The 18,897-nt window shown below is 40.7% G+C and overlaps 1 protein-coding gene across 7 annotated transcripts in view; it reads left to right on the top strand.

The window, feature by feature from the left end:
- The window catches only part of TANK (TRAF family member associated NFKB activator), a 197,314-nt gene that overhangs the window by 154,087 nt on the left and 24,330 nt on the right, over positions 1–18,897 (top strand). For 5 of the 7 annotated variants that reach the window (XM_066575945.1, XM_066575944.1, XM_066575948.1 and 2 more), the window contains 6 exons: positions 1,814–1,917; positions 2,001–2,150; positions 5,591–5,696; positions 6,862–6,989; positions 9,236–9,406; positions 11,776–11,837. In XM_066575945.1, coding sequence (XP_066432042.1) covers positions 2,052–2,150; positions 5,591–5,696; positions 6,862–6,989; positions 9,236–9,406; positions 11,776–11,837 — 566 coding nt within the window. In that variant the 5' untranslated portion in view covers positions 1,814–1,917; positions 2,001–2,051. Of the gene's footprint in view, positions 1–1,795; positions 1,918–2,000; positions 2,151–5,590; positions 5,697–6,861; positions 6,990–9,235; positions 9,407–11,775; positions 11,838–18,897 lie in introns of all 7 variants that reach the window. The other 2 variants (XM_066575947.1, XM_066575946.1) reach the window with 1 other exon arrangement.

The following is an 18,897-nucleotide window of genomic DNA, read 5'->3' as shown; positions in this document are numbered from 1 at the left end:
ATTACTCGAGCGAGAAGTGCTTTTCCGAGTACGCTTGCTCATCTCTAATATTTATGCAAATATATGAAATGTTCCAAATATTCCATAAAGGATCCCAGGGGGGAGGAAAGGGACTTGTTATTTGTATAGCGTCAACTTATTCCGCAGTGCTTTCAGGTAATTTATTACCCCCAAGGAAGCTGGGTACTCATTTTACTGACCTGGGAAGGATGGAAGGCTGAGTCAACTTTGAACCATGCAAGGATTGCACTCACAACCTTCAGGTCGTCAGCAAGAGCTTAGGACTGCATACTGCTGCCTTAACACACTGCGCCACACAAGGCCATAAGGAATTTTATAAGCATCCACAGGTGTGACACTATCTTACTCAGATAATCCCACAATCACAACACCCGTTAATAGCTACGAATCCCATATATATAACACCAGAAACCAAGCCAAGGATATCTCTAGGGTGTATGCAAAACTATCAAGATACTCTGAGCCTCACATACTTCTTTTCCAAACCAGGTGGGAAGAGGAACTTCAGCAAAATTTCACAGCAGAGCAATGGTCACATATATGCCTACTTGGGTCTAGGTTTTCTCACTGTGTGAACCACCTGGAGATCGATAGGAAATTGATATACATATAGTACTTAACCCCATCCCGCTTAGCCAAAATTTTTCAAAAAATCTCTGAACTATGCTGGAGATGCCACAAACAAGTAGGTTCATTCCTTCATATTTGGTAGTTATGCGAACCTCTCCAGAACTTTTGGGATCAAATCCAACATGCACTGCGCTCCATATTACAAATCACAGTACAGTGGTGGTCCAGAGCTGGCCCTTTTGTCACTGGGCACAGAAGATTATTCCTCAGAGGATCTTCTTATAATCCTCCATGTCCTAACAGCAGCCAGAACTTCCCATAGCAAAAAAATGGAAAAGTACTACCCGAAATTTTCCAGGTGGTTCATCACAGCTACTTAATGGAACATATGATTGCATCCAGACTAGACAAGACGGAAGGGTTCAAGTGAAAGTTGGCTTAGCAGTATCATAGAAGACATTATAGGGATGTACTGAGCAGTGTAGATAGGATTCCAGTAGCTGTAAGAAAGTAAAACACTTACTACTAGCTGCAGCAACATCTGCCTGTGTCTCCGTTTCTTTCTCACTCAGCTCCTCCTCCCTCTTCCCCCATCCCTCTCCATAGATGTTATGGGGAGCATGCCATCTTGTCTGCCAAGATGGATTTTAGCTGCCTTTCTGAGTGAGTGAACAGCTTATGGGGGGTAGGAGGTGGAAAGGGGTCTGACAAGTGGAGAAAAAAATATCTGATATATTACAAAGTTATTTAGAGTTTCTTATATTTACCTGATTTATTCAAAGTTTGTTGAAAGTGAGTGACCATTTAATTTAATGTATCTTGGGTACAGACTCTTAACTCAAATGAAAAGCTTTGCTTGGTGCAGCTCATTGTGTTGATGGACAGGTGATACAGTGGTGTACCGACCATGTAACTGCCCGTGAGCCCATTAATTAACTTTTCTAATTGTTTTCCTTCTCATGGTTCATAGAGGTAAATAATACAATGTTGCCTTTCTTAGCTGCCATTAGGGGAATCGTATTGCACACAGATTTATACAGCTCCCAATGAGTTTAACAGAACAAGCTCCCCTAGTGGTGGTTGGAAGCAATTGCAAAAAAAAGGAATTTCTGCATTTTGCTACGGGGCTCCATGATTTCTATGTACACCACTGACTCAATAGTTTCACCCAAGATGTTATTTGCTTCATAGTAATTCATTGTAGCCTTTATAATCCTTACAGGAATAACAGAAAACCATAACCCCATTACACCAACTAAGAATGACTTAAGAAAAGAAGACTGTCCATAGTGTCACTGGAAACCTCAGGTTCATATACTTTTTCAGGTGAGTTTCACTGGTGTTCTTATGAGAATAATGTCCCAGAAAACTTCCCCTGATTCATACCCCTTATTCATTGATATTTGTAGGTGGCTGTTATCATCCACATCCTTTTTAGTGATGATACAGAACTGGGAAATATGGATAAAAACACAGGAGATCAACTTAATAGAGCCTACGAAGCGTATCGTCAGGCATGTATGGATAGGGACCGAGCCAAAAAGGAACTACAGCAAAAGGTAAAAAGTTATTGTAGTTTAGAGCTGGATATTACTGTGTGTGGGGATGGGGTGGGGTAATCCCAATATTGGTAGTGGTGTTTTGCCATATTTCCACACCGGACGGAGTTACATAAGGCGCATTTAGATGGAATGATATTGTTCAAAAAATCGTTCAAATGAGCAAAACTGAATGATAATCGTTCAGATTAAACGCAGCCATAAAATTGAACGATGAACGAGAATCGTGCGGTTATCGCTCATCATTCAGTTTCAGCAGGCATAAAAATTAGCGCCGGCTTGGGCAGTTCAAACACTCATCGTTCAGTGTTTCACATAGGAATGTGAAACAGTGAATGACAAGCCGGCGAGAACTACATGATTCTCAACAAGAGTCTTGCAGTATAAACACACTGCCGAACGCGAACAAGGTGGTGATGACGTCACCAGCTCATTCACTCAGGCAAATGAGAATCGTCCTATGTAAAAGGGGATTAATGGGCCAGTGAACCCAATGTTTGCTTGAGCAAACCTTATTAAAATGGGGAGGGGAGAGGGACTTATTATTTGTATAATGCCAACTTATTCCGCAGCACTCAGGTAATTTTTTTGAGCTGGGTATTCCTTTTACCAACCTCGGAAGGATGGGAGACTGAGTCAACCTGAACCATGTGGGGATTGAAACCACAACCTTCAGGTCGTGAGTGAGAGCTTAGGACTGCATTCCGCTTCCCCTTAGACTCTGCACCACACGAGGCCATCTAATATCATTAGTGAGTGATTCCCCGATCTGTCTCACCACTCTGGTCTGACAGGCTACCACAGCCAAGCTCTAAGAGATGGCCAAGAGATAAAGTGATGGAAACAACTGATCTAGAAGTGAATGGGAGTTATGTTAACAGAGTAGAACAGAGAGCTATGCCACTTCTGTAACCTATAAAATGCAGAAACGTTGTAGCTCTCTGTGCTGTTTGCATGACTCCTATTCACTTTTATGGAAGTTATGGAAACCTTTCCATACAACCCAGCCACCTTTGGAAGTCTGGATGCAAAGTGACGGATTTGGGGCCCTCACTCTCCAGATATGTAGGTCCCAGAGATGGGAGCTGCATCTATGAGACATTTATGGCATATCCTTTGGATATACCATAAACTGTTGAGATGAGTGAATTAACACACTTGTATGTAGATGTGTCAGGAGGGAGAAATTTGGGATGAGGTGAGGGCAGATATTTTTCTAGACTTAAACAGCCAAAAATGTTTAAGTGTACAATAAAGTCAATGTGATAAATGTTTAGGTTTAATGTCTTCTTAAAAAGAGTGTACTAATTAAAGCCAGATAGGGAAATATATTCATATTCTTTTCTATGATCTATTTTATTTTCTGATTGTAGATTTCTCTATTATTTTCAGTGCTATGATAATTTCAGATTCTCGCTGGATCATGGGAATCCAAGCGATTGGCCCATGTAGAAGGCTCTTTATAGATCTATATAGATAATTGCATCAAAAGTTAAAAGAAAATTCACCAAAATTCTTAAAACCTATGTTTACCATAAATCTATTCTTATATCTTCTTTTAAAAGAAGTGAAATTAGAAAATGATCTAAAAAGTAATCCTGAAATCCTGCAGTTTTCACACTACCCACTGTAGATTTAGGCTAACCATCGTAGAGATCACTTTACAGCTTGGGCTTTGTACAATGGAAGCTGAGGAAGCCATGCTCATTCAAGATTTAGCCACAGATTCCGTATTCAAACCCTGAGAGAATGGGGTAATTTATGGCCCCAGAATATATCAACAGATTAACTCCACTGAATTGTAATGGAGTTAATCTGGATGTGGATCTGCCAACTAATCCGGAAATCTGAGATTCAGCTGTGGATTTCTGCTTCTGAAAAATTGACAGTATATTTGACAATGGCAGATCAGTGCTGTGCGAACATAGCCTTAATATTACACACAGGATTACAATAAAATGTTACACCTCTATAATAAAACTGAAGGCAGATAAGACAAGATCACACCATTGATAATAAGTGATGGTCCCAGCTCACTTCTTCCTATCCCTGCACAATGACATCTGCACGTCACAGAGCATGCCCACAACACTGTCCAATGGAATAAGTTGAGTTCAAAGGCAATAAGTTGTCCTCTAAGGTTTCCTATCACAATGTAGCTGCTGTAGGCAAATTTCTGAAATGTTCATCACAACTCAGAGCAGCAGAGTTACCAGAGTTGCCACTATAATCATGCACAGAAAAGAGAAGAAAAAACCTGACAATGAGAAACTAAAAACATGTCAGATTAATTAATATAAACCATAAATGGTGCATTCCCTCTAAAGGGGAGATACGATTAAAGGGGTTTTGTCATTAAGAAAAAAAAATCCAATACTCACCTATTTCTTCCTCGTTGGTCTCCTTACCTCACCATCTCCTGGCTGAGCTTCTACAGTGCCCCTGGGTCAGCTCACCGCACGCCAGCCGGCTTGTTATAAAGCTGGCATTCCTCACATTCCTTCCAGCAGGTCAGTGAAGGTCAGGTCCCTGTGCTGTAGCGTTCACTGCCTAGAAAGGAATTCTAATCTATTACTGAGACAGCTGGCATTAGCAGCCTCTGAAGTAGATTAGCACTTCCCCTGCTGGGCTGTGAACTGTGACATAACGTTCATTGGCTGGCAGGAAGAAGACTGCTGAGAATGTACGTTACCTCACAGGAAGGAGAGGAGTCAGGCAGCTGGAGGGGAAGTGACCCTCTGGACTGCAGGAGACAGGAGAAGATGGGTGAGTTGAAAAACTGGTAAGTAGACTGACGGGGAAAGAATAGGTAAGTATAGAATTTTTTTTAATGACAGAACTCCTTTACGAAAACATGACTGCTCTGTTCCAGAAACTGTTACTTTTATCCATGTGCTAAATATATTGGTAGAGAGGAAAAAGACGCTGATCGACTGGTGTGACCTCTTTTAGAAAATTGTGCACATGCTTGGATTTTTAAAAGATAATGTTGCTGTAGTTTGAAAAACCAAGCATGTGCACAATTTCCTAAAAGAGGTCGCGCTACTCGATCAACGTCTTTTTTTCTTCTCTACCCATTATCTCACTGGCCATCCGATCTAGGTTGCACAGTTGCTGATTTTGCAGCACCTGGGACTTGTTGCACCTATTCCTCTTCACCACATATGGAAATAAACCATATATTGGAACAATTACTCCACCAATCTCCTCACTGGATCTTCATTGGAGTAGCTCCACTTCCTTCCTTTTTTCTTCTATGCCACCCCTATCTCCATGTGCTGAGTATAGAACTGCAACTTGGTCCCATTCAGTTGTGGCACTTATTTTAGGAGGTAGTCATGTTTTTGTCTCTCAGACAACACCATTTAGGGAGGCCATAAGTACAGAGTTTTGGCTACTTTCACTCAATCCTATAAAGTTTTTTATCTTGTCTTTCTTAGACCAATTTTTATGAGCAGCAGATACATGATAAGCAGAAACAGATAGAGGATCTGAAGAATCTTAATTTAGTCTTGTCAACGAGGCCGTCATCATTTGCTGGAGCAGGTAACAACCAACAAAAGCTGCATTATTTAAATTATTAGATCTGACAAGGATAACTATTCAGGGGAAATACCTGTCAGGGCAAAGTTCTGTGGAGGGTGTATATTACCTGTAGATGATCTTCTTGGTGGACTGGTTCCAGGTGCTGTTTTCTGATGGCCTAGATGGTCACCACCATCCTTAGACTACCTAATCACACATATTGCATTTGTAGTGTTAACGCCCATTTACACAGAGCAATGATCGCTCCAAAATTAGCTAAAAAGCGATCGTTTGAGCAATAATCGTTGCGTCTAAATGTGCGACCATCGTGCTCTTTCCGTGCATTGCTGGCTGATCATTAAATTTAGGCCAACCTAAAATTCATTGTGCGGTCTTATCAGGATCACACACTGAGTTTTCTGCGGGTAGTGCTGATAGCATTGTTTCCTATTAGTGAACATAGGAGCTGAATGCAGATAAGAGCCCTCCAGCTATTAACTGCATTCAGCGAAGGCTTCATTTGCACGCTAATAAGCTATTAAGTAGCTGAGTAGCTACTTAATAGTTTAAGCAAAATGATCGCTCAAAGCTGTCACTCGAACTGTCATTTGAGCGATCTTTGAGTGAGCATCGCTCCATGTAAATGGGCCTTTAGGACCAACAATGAACAATACCTGCTCTGTGATTGGCCACTGATGCTACGTATTGTAGTAAAAAATTGTTAGAAAATTGAATTAGACACTTGGAATGGGCAGAATGGGCAGTCTAGGGATGAAATTTTGTTCCAAACCTGGAAGGTTGCTTTAACCTCCCCCTCCAAAAAAAGATGTCTGTAATTGTCTACTGCAGTATACCAACATCCGTAATCTTGCAAGTCAACACCTGATCCTGCTGAAAAGTCAGTTATAGATTGAGTAACAGTCATGTTTGAAGAACTAATTTTTTTATACTATTTTTAAAAGGGTTGCACAACATTAGAAAGACATGGGTCATTTCCAGAAACACCGCCATTCTTGTACATAGGTTGTGTCTGGTATTGCAGTTCAGCTCCATTTAAATAAATGGATTTGAACAATCGGTGGACAGGTATGGTACCGTTTTTGGAAGAAAAGGCCATGTTTTTCTAATCCTGCATAACCTTGTAAAGGAATACATAAAATTAATACCATTTTGTCTATGGTCTTAGGAGGGTTTGGTGTTCCACCTCCTTCCCCCAAATTGGAGAATTCAGATGGTTGGAAAAGTGAGACTGCATCTCTTGAGAGTTTGCAAGAACAGCTCAAAGTCAGTCTGCAGCGAGAAAAGCATTTCAAGGTAACAATTCTGTATATTGTATTGAACAGAATATTCTATGCTGGAGGTAAACCAATATTTATAAGATTGTAGACTTCCACTTAAAAAACAGAAATATGGCTTCTTGCTATCATCCAAAGGGAATTTTCATTGTTTACTTCCAGGGATAAAATTCTGTTCTGGTCATGTAATGTGAATTTATTTCTTTACCAGTCAGTGTCTGACCGTTTGTCCCTTAATAAAACCTACAAAGTTTCATTATATCAGCTCTGGCCTTACATAATAATAAATCCCTATCTGTTCTCATATCTATCTATCTATCTCATATCTATCTATCTCATATCTATCTATCTCATATTTATCTATCCCATATCTATCTATCCCATATCTATATCATATCTATCTCCTATCTATCTATCTATCTATCTATCTATCTATCTCCTATCTATCTATCTATCTATCTATCTATCTATCTCCTATCTATCTATCTCCTATCTATCTATCTATCTATCTATCTATCTATCTATCTATCTATCTATCTATCTTTCTGTGTACAATGAACAATCACTGCTCTAGAAACAGCTGGCACATGTCATCTTGTGATCAGTAACGTGGTACCACGTGATGGTTGCTCTCAGATAACATGCTGACCTCTCCTCTGCATAACAAAAGGCAACATTTGGCAGTCATGAGGAAACATGATGACTTGAGTGACTTTGACCGTGGGAAGATTGTTGGTGCCTGGTGGTGTGATGCCAATATTTATGAAAGAGTTGCACCTGTTGGTACACTCTTGATACCATGGTCTGGGAATAGTCAAGACTGGTTGATCCATGGACAGAACCATAGATAATCCAACACAAGATTACACAATCGAGGAAGTGTGTGGTTGATTCTAGAGGTTGGCATTGATCGAGTGGCACATCTGGTATCTCAGCAGCTACATGCCATAGTGGACCAACTGACCCAGCATTAAAACAGTGAGGAAGTTAGACAACTTTCCACAATGTCAACTTTAAGCTTGGATTACTAGGGAGTGGTTGGTGGAACACAACAATGAATTCTCTACATTGCCTTGGCCTCCAAACTTACTGGATTCTTACTCTATTGAACATATTTCAAATATGCTGGAAAGAGCTATGAGATCTGCTTTGACTTATCCACAAAATGTGCACTAACTAATGGAGCTACTTCAGCAGGAATGGATGAGGTTGGGTATAGAGGATGTTAACCACCTTGTGAAATCTGCTTCCCAAAATCTGAAAGCCATGATTGTCCAGAAGGTTGGAGCAAGCTATTATTGAGTAGGTGTTCCTAAAGCAGTTTTTGTTCAGTGTATATACACTCAAACCTCTAGTTTCATTGTCTTCTAGTTTAGCCGGTTTCCAGCTTCACAGATTTTTCAAGCCAGAATTTTGACTCTAGTTTCACTGGCTGCTTCTAGTTTCATTGGTGGCCGCCGGCTCACGTGATGCAGCCCACGTGATCTCCTGCTCAGTGTCTCTTCCTGATGCTGAAACGCTGCATCGCTGTGGGCACTAGTAAAACAGTACTGCAGTGTAATGTAAGTGGCCATGTTTACCCAGATAATACAGTGATAACTTAGGACAGATAACACAGTGATGTAACACCACAGATAATACACAGTGATGGCGCTGAGGACAGATAATGATGTCACCTGCAGTCCTGTGTAACAGCACAGAGAACACAGTGATAACGCTTAGGACAGATGATGTAGTAGATGTGACCTGCAGTCCTATGTAACAGCACAGATAAAACACAGTAGCAATAACATGCTAAATGTTCATTTATTTTTTACAGTAGTCTTTTACATTCATTTATTATTGTTATTGTTTTTGGTATTAAAAACCATATTTATTCTCTATTAAATGTGGTTTGGTATTTTTTGGAATGTCTAGAACAAATCAATTGGATTTACATGGATTCCTATGGAAATAATTGCCTCGAGTTTCATTGGTTTCAAGTTTGGCTGATTGCTTTTGAACGGATTACCAACAAAACTAGAGGTTTGACTGTACATAGCATAACATACTTTCCTATACAATCTCGTCACAGCTTGTGCATTCATGCATTTAGCAATATGTTTAATCTGATGCTGACAAATATACAGTATACAGTGAAACAAGCTAGCAGAAATGAAAAGCTACATATATCCACATCAGGAATTTGTGCTACACTAGTCTAACCAAGCACATATGAAACATTTCATGGCATTTGCTTATCAGTTGCCACGTCTTCTATTCCAGGATCAGCTGGATATAGAAAAACTCCATGTCTTGAAATTGGAAGGAGAACGTGACAAGTTGGAGTCTGTCCTCACCAGTAGGAGCGATGAAATTCAATATCTAAAAAAGTTATTGAAAGAAGCCAAAGAGATAAAGGAAAGACCGGATCAAAGAACAATCCTCGACTCAGAAGTAAGTGCAGGAGGGAAGCCATTGTTCTCATGGATAGCATGGATTTGCATTCAAATGTATACCTTGTGTTACTAAAGCCTAACATATTGTTCCTGTCCCTGTATATAGGCGACTATATTCCTATCCTCAGGTATATAACGTGGGCAGTCCAGCTTGGCCTAGTTCCTCTTATACATGAATCAGCCACTAGGAGATGATCTAACACTGTAGATTACGTATTTCATTGCCCTTTATTGGCATTTATTTCCAGCAGACCCCCATTAATTCTCAGCAGCTTTTGTATATAATGGTGTTCTATGCGTTTGTATGCTCCATAGTATGTATGACCCATTTCCCTCAGTTAGGTTGATCATTTCAAGATCAGTTATTGGGCACAAAATGTTAATAAGTTGTATAAAAGTAGGTGTGCACATACGGTGGAAAAAAAACAACCGCAAAACCATCTACGGATTTTGCCACAAATCGCTGGCGATTCGGCAGGAAAATCTGTATGTGTTCCAATGCGGATTTCACCCCTCTATGCTGAAAGACTTGCAAGCCGGGGTGAAAACCCACAACAGAAATTGTTATTGTAAAATCTGCATTGCAGGTCAGATCCCATGTAGAAAAATTCAACGGTGCATTATAGTAAGGGCGCCTTCACACTGGCGTTTTTCCCGTGCGTTTTTTTCGTGCGATTTTGCTGCATTTTTTAAAAGCGTACGTCAATAGAATGTTCTAATGTTAAAAACGCATCGCGATTTTCGATGCAATGCGTTGTTAACATTAGAAAGTGCTATTATCCTTCGCCTTCAAAAAACGCAGGAAAATCGCTGAAAAAAATGCGCGAGAAAGGCGCCAGTGTGAAGGCGCCCTAAAGGTAGTTCCACACGGGGGAGAAAATCTACACAAAATGTAGAGAGATAGAACATACCACGATTTTTTAGCTCCCATTGCATTTCTATGGAGCCTGCGTTTTATCACATCGCAACGCTGTAAACACGTGATGTGAGGCAATTTTAACATTAGAAAGTCCCACTGACTTCTGCAATAAAAAATGCACGATTTTATCGCGAGTGGCAGCGATGTGATGCACGATTATTCTCCAAGTAGAGATTCGTTGACGCTCACAAAACGCTTTTCTCACAGAAAAATCGTGATCGCCCGTGTGGAACTAGCCTAAAGGCTTCTACACACTTGTGGGGTTTTTTTACGCGAATGTCAATGGGACTTTCTAATCAAAAAAACGCATCACACAAAAATCGCACAGCATAAACCTTTTAACATTAGAAAGTCCCATTGATATTTGCATAAAAAAAAACGCAAGTGGGTGGGAGCCCTGACAAATGTCATTCACCTGGTGGTACTGTAATCTGCTGGTGACTTTCCATCTACCGCATCCATGGAAGTATGGGCCCATACTGTATCTTTGCTTGCTTCATTGCAAGATAACCATACAATCAGCACCATAGGCACATAGTGTGCCAAAATGTCTGTAATACTGGCCCATAGGGTCTCCGTGTGCCGTCATATAGTCTCCTTGCACACCGCAATGCATTGTGCATAGAAGTTAATGGGTAGCATCTACATCATTAATGTTCTGTTATTTTAGCTTTATTCATTAAAAGTTCCAGAACCTCTTAAAGTCAACTTCTAGTATTAAGCATCTTTTTATGGAAATTGCTTTGCAATGTTACTGCAATACCCCAAACCAATCTGAGGCTGCATGGTGCTATGTGCAATACCTTCTATTAAAGGGATTCCCATAAATTATGTTATGGGGCTCACAGGTGAGGGAATCAGGAGGAGCTGTGTTTCATACTCATCGGGTGCCCTGCTGCCATGCGGTGTCCACATGAAGCTGGCACACACATACAGTGTGACTCTTTTCAGATGGTCCTGTGTGGCCACCTCCCATAGAGGTCAGTAGGAGAGCAGGTGCAAAGAGTCGTTTGAAAAGAGTCACGCTGTGTCACGGCCAACTTCACAGGGACACAGCATAGGAACAGGGCACCCCATGAGTATGAAACAGCTCCAAGAACTTCCCATTCAATCTGAGCCCCGTAACATACAGTACCCAAATAGTACAATCATACAGTATACAAATAGCCATAACATACATAGCACAAATAACACCACCCAGCCAATAGGCTAGGGTCTAAAAGCTGTGCCCTGTGCTGGCTTACCATAGGTGCCTATGCAAGAGTCTTCCCTGTAAGTGCCACCCCTCCATCAGGACCAGCGGCACCCCATTCAGTACTGACAGTTGAAGCACCCTCATTATGAAGAGTTGAATTCTTTTCTCAGTCAATCGTTTTACAGTTTACAATGACTTTACAATGAATATTATTTCCACTTGTAACTGTGGATTTGGGTCTGTTTTTCATGAGATGAGAAATATGAACGTTGGTCAAGATCCTTCTGCAGCCACGGCCTTCGGTGAAAATGCAAGGTTCAGTATTATATTGTTTATCACTATTCATTTATATTGTACAACTATGGTATATATCTAGAGAGAGAGAAGTAATATGTACAATACTCTGTTTTCTGTCTGTCTGATATACATGTACGAGAAAATATTCATATAATATAATTTTTGAAGTTGCTTGTAAATTCCCTGCCATTCGTACGGCTTCTCTTCTATATTATTGGAAAGATTGTTCTCATAAAGTGAGCAATTTTGGCAATAGACGTATACAAAGCAACTGTTGGAAGAGCATTTAACTAAAGCTGCATAGGTCTATTAAACCGTCTAGTTTTTACTTGTACACACATGTATATAATATACAATACAATGTATACTGTTGCAATCAAAATTATTCATCACCCTGCCCCTTTCAAATTGGGTTTATATGCTAAATTTACAAAGCTGTCTGCAAGAAGCAAACGAACAAGAACCAATTAAATAGATAATTAATGTAACAATTGATTTCTCCAAATTCATCACAAAATGCCGCTTTTAATAACTACTGTAGTCTCTGAATAATTCAATTCTTGAATAGAATAGGAGGACACATTTGTATTCTAAAACACCCCTGATGCAACTAATCAGGGGCTTCATTAGTTTACTCAGGTATGCTTTAGATAAAACGTATCCAATACTTGGACTTGCTAGGACTTTGATGACTATGCCGTTTGATTGCATGCTAGAAATAAGCTGAGAGTAGTCCAAATGTTAAGAGAACCAATCATTGCCTTCGACAAATAAGGTAAAGCATACAAAAAGATAGTGAAAATCATTGAATGTTACTAGAGATACAGTTGGAAGCAGGGATCACAAATTCAAAGTTAAAGGGGTTGTCCCGTGATAGCAAGTGGGGTTATACACTTCTGTATGGCCATATTAATGCACTTTGTAATATACATCGTGCATTAAATATTGGCCATACAGAAGTTATACACTTACCCCCTCCGGTGCTGGCGTCCCCGTCTCCATGGCACCGACTAAAGCTGCCTTCTCCCTGGATTAGACGCGCTTGCCCTGTCTTCCCTCTTCTCTCCGGCTCTGGCGTGCTCGCGCTGCAGAGGTCTTCTGCGCATGCGCAGAAGACCTCTGCAGCACGAGCACGCAGGAGCCGGACAGAAGGAGGCAGACAGCGCATGCGCAGAAGACCTCTGCAACACGAGCACGCCGGAGCTGGAGAGAAGAGGGAAGACAGCGCAAGCACGTCTAATCCAGGGAGAAGGCAGCTTCAGTTGGTGCCATAGAGACGGGGACGCCAGCAGCGGAGGGGGTAAGTGTATAACTTCTGTATGGCCAATATTTAATGCACAATGTATATTACAAAGTGCATTAATATGGCCATACAGAAGTGCTTAACCCCACTTGCTATCACGGGACAACCCCTTTAAATAAACCCTGGCTATGTTACCTGGACATGACAGAAAGGAAAGCTGCCGCCAGATTCCCAAGGGGCCAGGAGGTCAAAAACACTTCAGTGTCTTCAAAAAAACCTGAATCAAGATTTGGTGGCAGCAGGCACTGAGGTTTCCATTTACACAGTGAGGTGCATACTAAACACCGAAGGTCTTCATGCCTGAACTCCAAAACGTACACCTCTAGTGACTCAAAAGCACAAAAAAGTTGGCTCCAATATGCTCAAAACATTATAAATAGGCCACAGAAGTTGTGAGATTCTGTTCCGTGGAGCAACAAACCTGTAATTTTTCGGACCTATGGATCAACAGTTTGTCTGGAGGAGAAAGAATGAAGCATAAGCTGAAAACAATACCCTGCCTACAGTAACGCAAGGCAGTAGTCCAGTGATGCTTTGGGGCTGCTTTGCTTTCTCTGGCATTGGAAACCTGCAGCTTGTGGAATGCAAGATGGGTTCAATCATGTATCAGGAAACCCTAGGAGAAAACATCATGCCTCCTGTGAGAAAGCTGGAGCTTGGACATCATTGGACCTTCCAACAAGACAATGATCAAAAGCTTATCTTAAAGTCCACTATTGCTTGGTTTTGGATGACTCTGAAGTGGCCTGACTTGAACCTCATAGCACTGGTGTAACTGTAGGGGATGCAGTTGCACTCAGGCCCAGGAGCCATAGGGGGCCCATAAGGCCTCTTTTCTCTGTATAGTAAGCCTAGTACTATGAATAAAGCATTATAGTTGGGGGCCCTGTTACAGGTTTTGCATTGGGGCCCAGAAGCTTCAAGTTTCACCTCTGCATTAAGGGGTTAAGAGAAGTTGGGGGCCCCAAGATAAACTTTTGCACCTGGGCCCATGAACCTTTAGCTACGCCCCTGCCACATAGACAATCTTTGGTGGGATATAAAGAAGGCGATTGCAGTATGCAAACTAAAGACTATTAGTGAACTGGAGGCCATTGCCCATGAGGAATGGACTAGGATTCCTCACGAACGCTGTCAGAAGCTGCTGTCTGGCTATGCATCACGTTTTCAGCAGATCATAAAAGCAATAGGTGCTCTACTAACTGCTAGAGATGCTTGTTATAGAAGGGTTGAAGAATTCTGAGACTGCAGTACTCATTAAAAGTGACATTTTTGTTAAATTTGGAGAAACCACTTGTTATATTAATTATGTTTCAATAGTTACATTGTTCTTGTCTGATGGTTTGTTTGTAAACAGAGGAAAGTTTGTAAATATGGCAAATAAACCTAATTTGAGGGAGTTAAATAATTTTGAATGCATCTGTGTACATTGTATTGTATGTGTATGGGAGGTTTCACACCTTCGTCTCAGGACAGAAGCAAACAGCACCTGGATATTAACTGATATTACAGCATCGTCCTAGTTTACTGCATTGGTAGCTTAGGCTATGATATAAGTAGATAAGATAAAACTAGTTCACCAGATCTGACGTATTCGATCCTACTTTGATACTTTGACTTTCAAAACATGGCATTATTAAGGTTTCCCATTTTGTCAGCTTTGCAGTGTAGAATGGAACAGAGTAAGCAGGGGGACATAAGAACTTCCTAGTAGCTCTATTGTACTGCTGGATGCCTGGATAAGGCTGGAAAGTAATTGGTCTTTTACATGGGCACGATTGATAACTAACGTTCACAACATCAATTCATCCAATTATCTGCTTGTGTGAAGGTGCAAAGGAGCAAACACTCATTTGTCAGGTGACCGCAACTTTTATGTGGTACCAAAAATCATCTGTTGTCGGCTACTCAACGCCTGTGTAAGCAAGATGCAATTAAAAACCAGGGCACTTGAACACACATACAGTCCACGCAGACCAGATGTGTACTGGAGTGAACGCGAAAGCAATTGACAAACGAAGAAACAGAACGATACAATATCTGGGACCCTAACTACTGGTACCAGATATACAGTTCTAATCAGAGATCACTGAAAGCCGATTGTTGGCCAAAGAGAGATCTTGAATAAGAAATTATTTGGATAGGTACAAATTTTGGCACTACTTAAGGTACACTGTAATACATAAGTGTACTCAGATAGCCCAGGAAGCAAAAAAAAGGGGGAAAGGTGAAAGAGATTTTTCAAATCTGGATCTAGATGTAATGACCCCACTAATACGGAGTTGCAGTTACTACTCTTATATAAATTCTACGATGTTAACTTGATTCAAACTCAGTTCTCAGTGGGTTCTGCACGTTTCCCTGCTGGCCTTCCAGTTCATCAGGAACCATTTTTAATAACCCCTAAAATATGGGGAAATATACTGTTAGTACTTCATCTAGAGAAGCTTAAATGTATATAGAGATAAGACAGTATGAAAGAAATCTGAATGAGCTAGATGTAACGCTCACTCAGATATTCCCCCTATATGTATGAGCAGCGGATTGACTTATTGCTGAAATGTCAAGGGACAGATTATCCCGAATCACACTGCACAACGCAATGCTCAAGGGAAAATATCCCAGATGCGTTTTAGCAGAGTGATGCAAAACTAGGCAATCTCTTCCGAATATCTATTGGAGGTGTCTCGCACCTTGATAAAAAGAATACTGTTGTTCAAATGCCTGTCATCTGTCAAATCACAGCTAGAGGCACTGCAGCTCCCGGATGATGCTTACTATCAATTCTTAAACCCTGTGTTGCATGCCCCCCAAAAATGTGAAGATGCAGCTTCACTGCACTAGCTTTATAGCAAAAGTCTGTCCCAAGAATATTAATCAATTCGCTATTTAGTCTTTGGCTGGATTGCCCTGCCTATCCATTAAATATGCAAAGATGCCAACTGCATAAAAATAATAAAATGATACGGTGGGCCGTAGCCAATAATCTGCTAAAATGCATATGTGGGATATTTTCCCTTGAGAATTGCTTTGTGCAGTCTAATTCAGGATAATCTGTATGTTCCTGTTTTTCTGCTTTTTACAACTTTGTCAATGTATCATTAAAAGTTATGCAACTTTGTAATGTGCTCTTCGTCTCAATTTCTCCTCATTTTCAAGACCCCTTGTTTGCCATCAGTGAATAAAAATACCCGGAGACTGAAATCTTCCCCTCACATGTCTAACTGACAAACATGCTCATTATGAGTGAGCTCTGGGTTAAGGACCTGATTTAAACAAGAACATTTATACTCCGTGCCAGCAAGCAGAGATCTCGAAAATGGTGAAAAAATTCAAACACCAAAGGGCGAAGTTCCTAAAGAGTGATAATTCTACACCAGTCATTAGCAGCAGTAAGCTGGAGTAAGATGCACCATATTTATTAAGAGGCCCAAAGCTCATCTACCCGAGCTACAATATAAACTTACATAGCTTTACACTATAATTTGCACCTCCATAGTTGAGCATTGTGAGTTTTCTGATAAGGCACGCCCACAATTCTCACAATTGGCGCATGAAATAAAGTTTGCTGTTTTTACATAGATCTGTAGGCACTAAAATTTCTTCCACCAGAATTCTGCTACAACTGCCTAATTTTGCCCTTAAGTCTATTGGAAAGTTGCAAAACTCATTATACACTGATTAAGGGCTCAGTCAGACGAGCGGGTCTTTTTGCACATGTTTGTGTGCAAACAAACGGCGCTCCACGCATTAGCAAAATGCGCGTGAAAATGGCTCTGTGTCCATTGCTTTCAATGGAGCCAGCCCCATTGAAAGCAATGAGATGCAGGCAACCCCCACAATGATTTTCGGGGAAGGGCTTGAAATATAAGAATTGAATTCAATATAATATTGAATTCAGTGAATGGCTGAGTGCTGCTTCTGATTGGCTGAGCGCTGTGACCAATCACAGGCAGCGATCAGCTGTCATTCAATGAATGGCTGAGCGCTGCCTGTGATTGGCTGAGGCCTCAGTCAATCAGACACAGCCCTTTCAGGCAGGAGGCGGGGATTTTTAAATCCCCATCTGCTGAAACAACTTCAAAACACTGCTGGGGAGCCAAGCGACAAGACTCGCTGGAGCCCCAACAGTGGTGGAGCAGGGAGTATATATTTTTTTAATTTTTTTTTTTACACAAGCTAGGAATCACTTTCAGGGAAGGGCTTACATTTCAAGCCCTTCCCTGAAAATCACTGTGGGGGTGGCCTGCATTCCATTGCTTTCAATAGGTCCGGCTGCAGCGCCGGCCCCATTGAAAGCAATAAGAGAAGATTGAGATCCTCTGCCACAGCTGCAACAGCTGTAGCAGGGGATTCCTTCATCCCTGCGGGGAGTCCCCTTGTTCACTGAACACTATGACAGTGCTGTAAAGTGTTCAGTGATGAGGGGACTCCCCGTGGGGAATTTTAATGCGCAGCATGGACCTTGCCACTGCACGGATGTCCTATTGTTTGCAGGGGCAAAGATTTTGCCCCTGTAAAAGACGGACATGTAAACACATCACAGGGAATCAATGGTTTTATCAGACGCTCTTTTTTTGCGTACATAGCCGCGCGCAAAAAAAACCGCTCGTCTGACTTCCCCTTAGATGCATTTTTGTATAGGTAAAAACCTGATTCCTTACCGTCAACTACAGTAAAAATATAAAACTTTGTTTAAACTGCAGGTTTGTTCTTCATTGAATATTCATTTTTTTTAAATTATGTATCCATTTTTTTCTTCCACGAAAAGCTTTAATTAACAGCAGTCACAGAACATCCGCCATCATTAGCATTCACGTTTTTTTTCCTTTCCAGTTGGGCTCTTTGTAGTTGGATTGCATATGCTAACACACATCAGTGTTCTCGGCTTCCTCTGTCTTTTGCATCTTCATGTTCTATAATTAGCATTGCCAAGTAATGAGTTTGGCACTAACTAGCCACTGGTAACACTAATTAGTCTATGCTGTCCTTTGTTACCGTCCATTAATTCTTTACTAGTTTTTAATCGTTTTCATTAGCATTCGCTAGTATTCCTTGTTAAGTGTAGTCCTTTGCTTTTGTAAGCATTTATTAACACTTTGCTCCATTTTCTAACAGTTCGTAGCAAGTGCTGGTTATATTTGCAAGCATTTATTAGTAATTATGTCATCCGTAATTAGTTTCCACTAATGTGTGTACTATATTCTCTTCTTCATATTTAGCCACTTGAAATAAATATCATTAGCGCTATCTATTTCGGCTAGTGAGTTTGGATACTTGATTGTTACACATTTGTATCTTCTTTAAAGTGAATTTCCACCTTTTTATCAACATCTCATTTTTTTAGGTCCAAAGTTCTGTGTGGTTTCATTTTATAATCTATCTTTATAGATGTCACAGCAACACATTTATGTATAATTTATGTCATAAACTAGTGTAAACTTTACCAGAAATGAATGCTAGGTCGAATCTGGCGTATATTTCTGTGTAGGGCTACAGAGGAGTCTAGATGTGCCTAAAATAGGACGAACCGTGCTCCTCCATACCTATTAGGCACATTGTGCGCTGGAGGAAATATTAAGACTGTTGTTTGAAATGCTGGTCTTAATAATTTTTCTCATAGAGTTAAATGATAACATTTTGGGTTCCTGAAGTCACCACTAGGGGGAGCTTACTACATACTGTTTTGTTAATGAGTTCAACATCTAAATCACGCGTGCACAATGTTTTCTGGTCTGACGGAGACATTGCCATGCTGAACCACTTCCAAGCGCC

Source organism: Eleutherodactylus coqui, chromosome 8 (assembly GCF_035609145.1).
Source record: "Eleutherodactylus coqui strain aEleCoq1 chromosome 8, aEleCoq1.hap1, whole genome shotgun sequence".
NCBI classification, from domain to species: Eukaryota; Metazoa; Chordata; class Amphibia; order Anura; family Eleutherodactylidae; genus Eleutherodactylus; species Eleutherodactylus coqui.
This window is presented reverse-complemented; position numbering and strand designations above follow the sequence as displayed.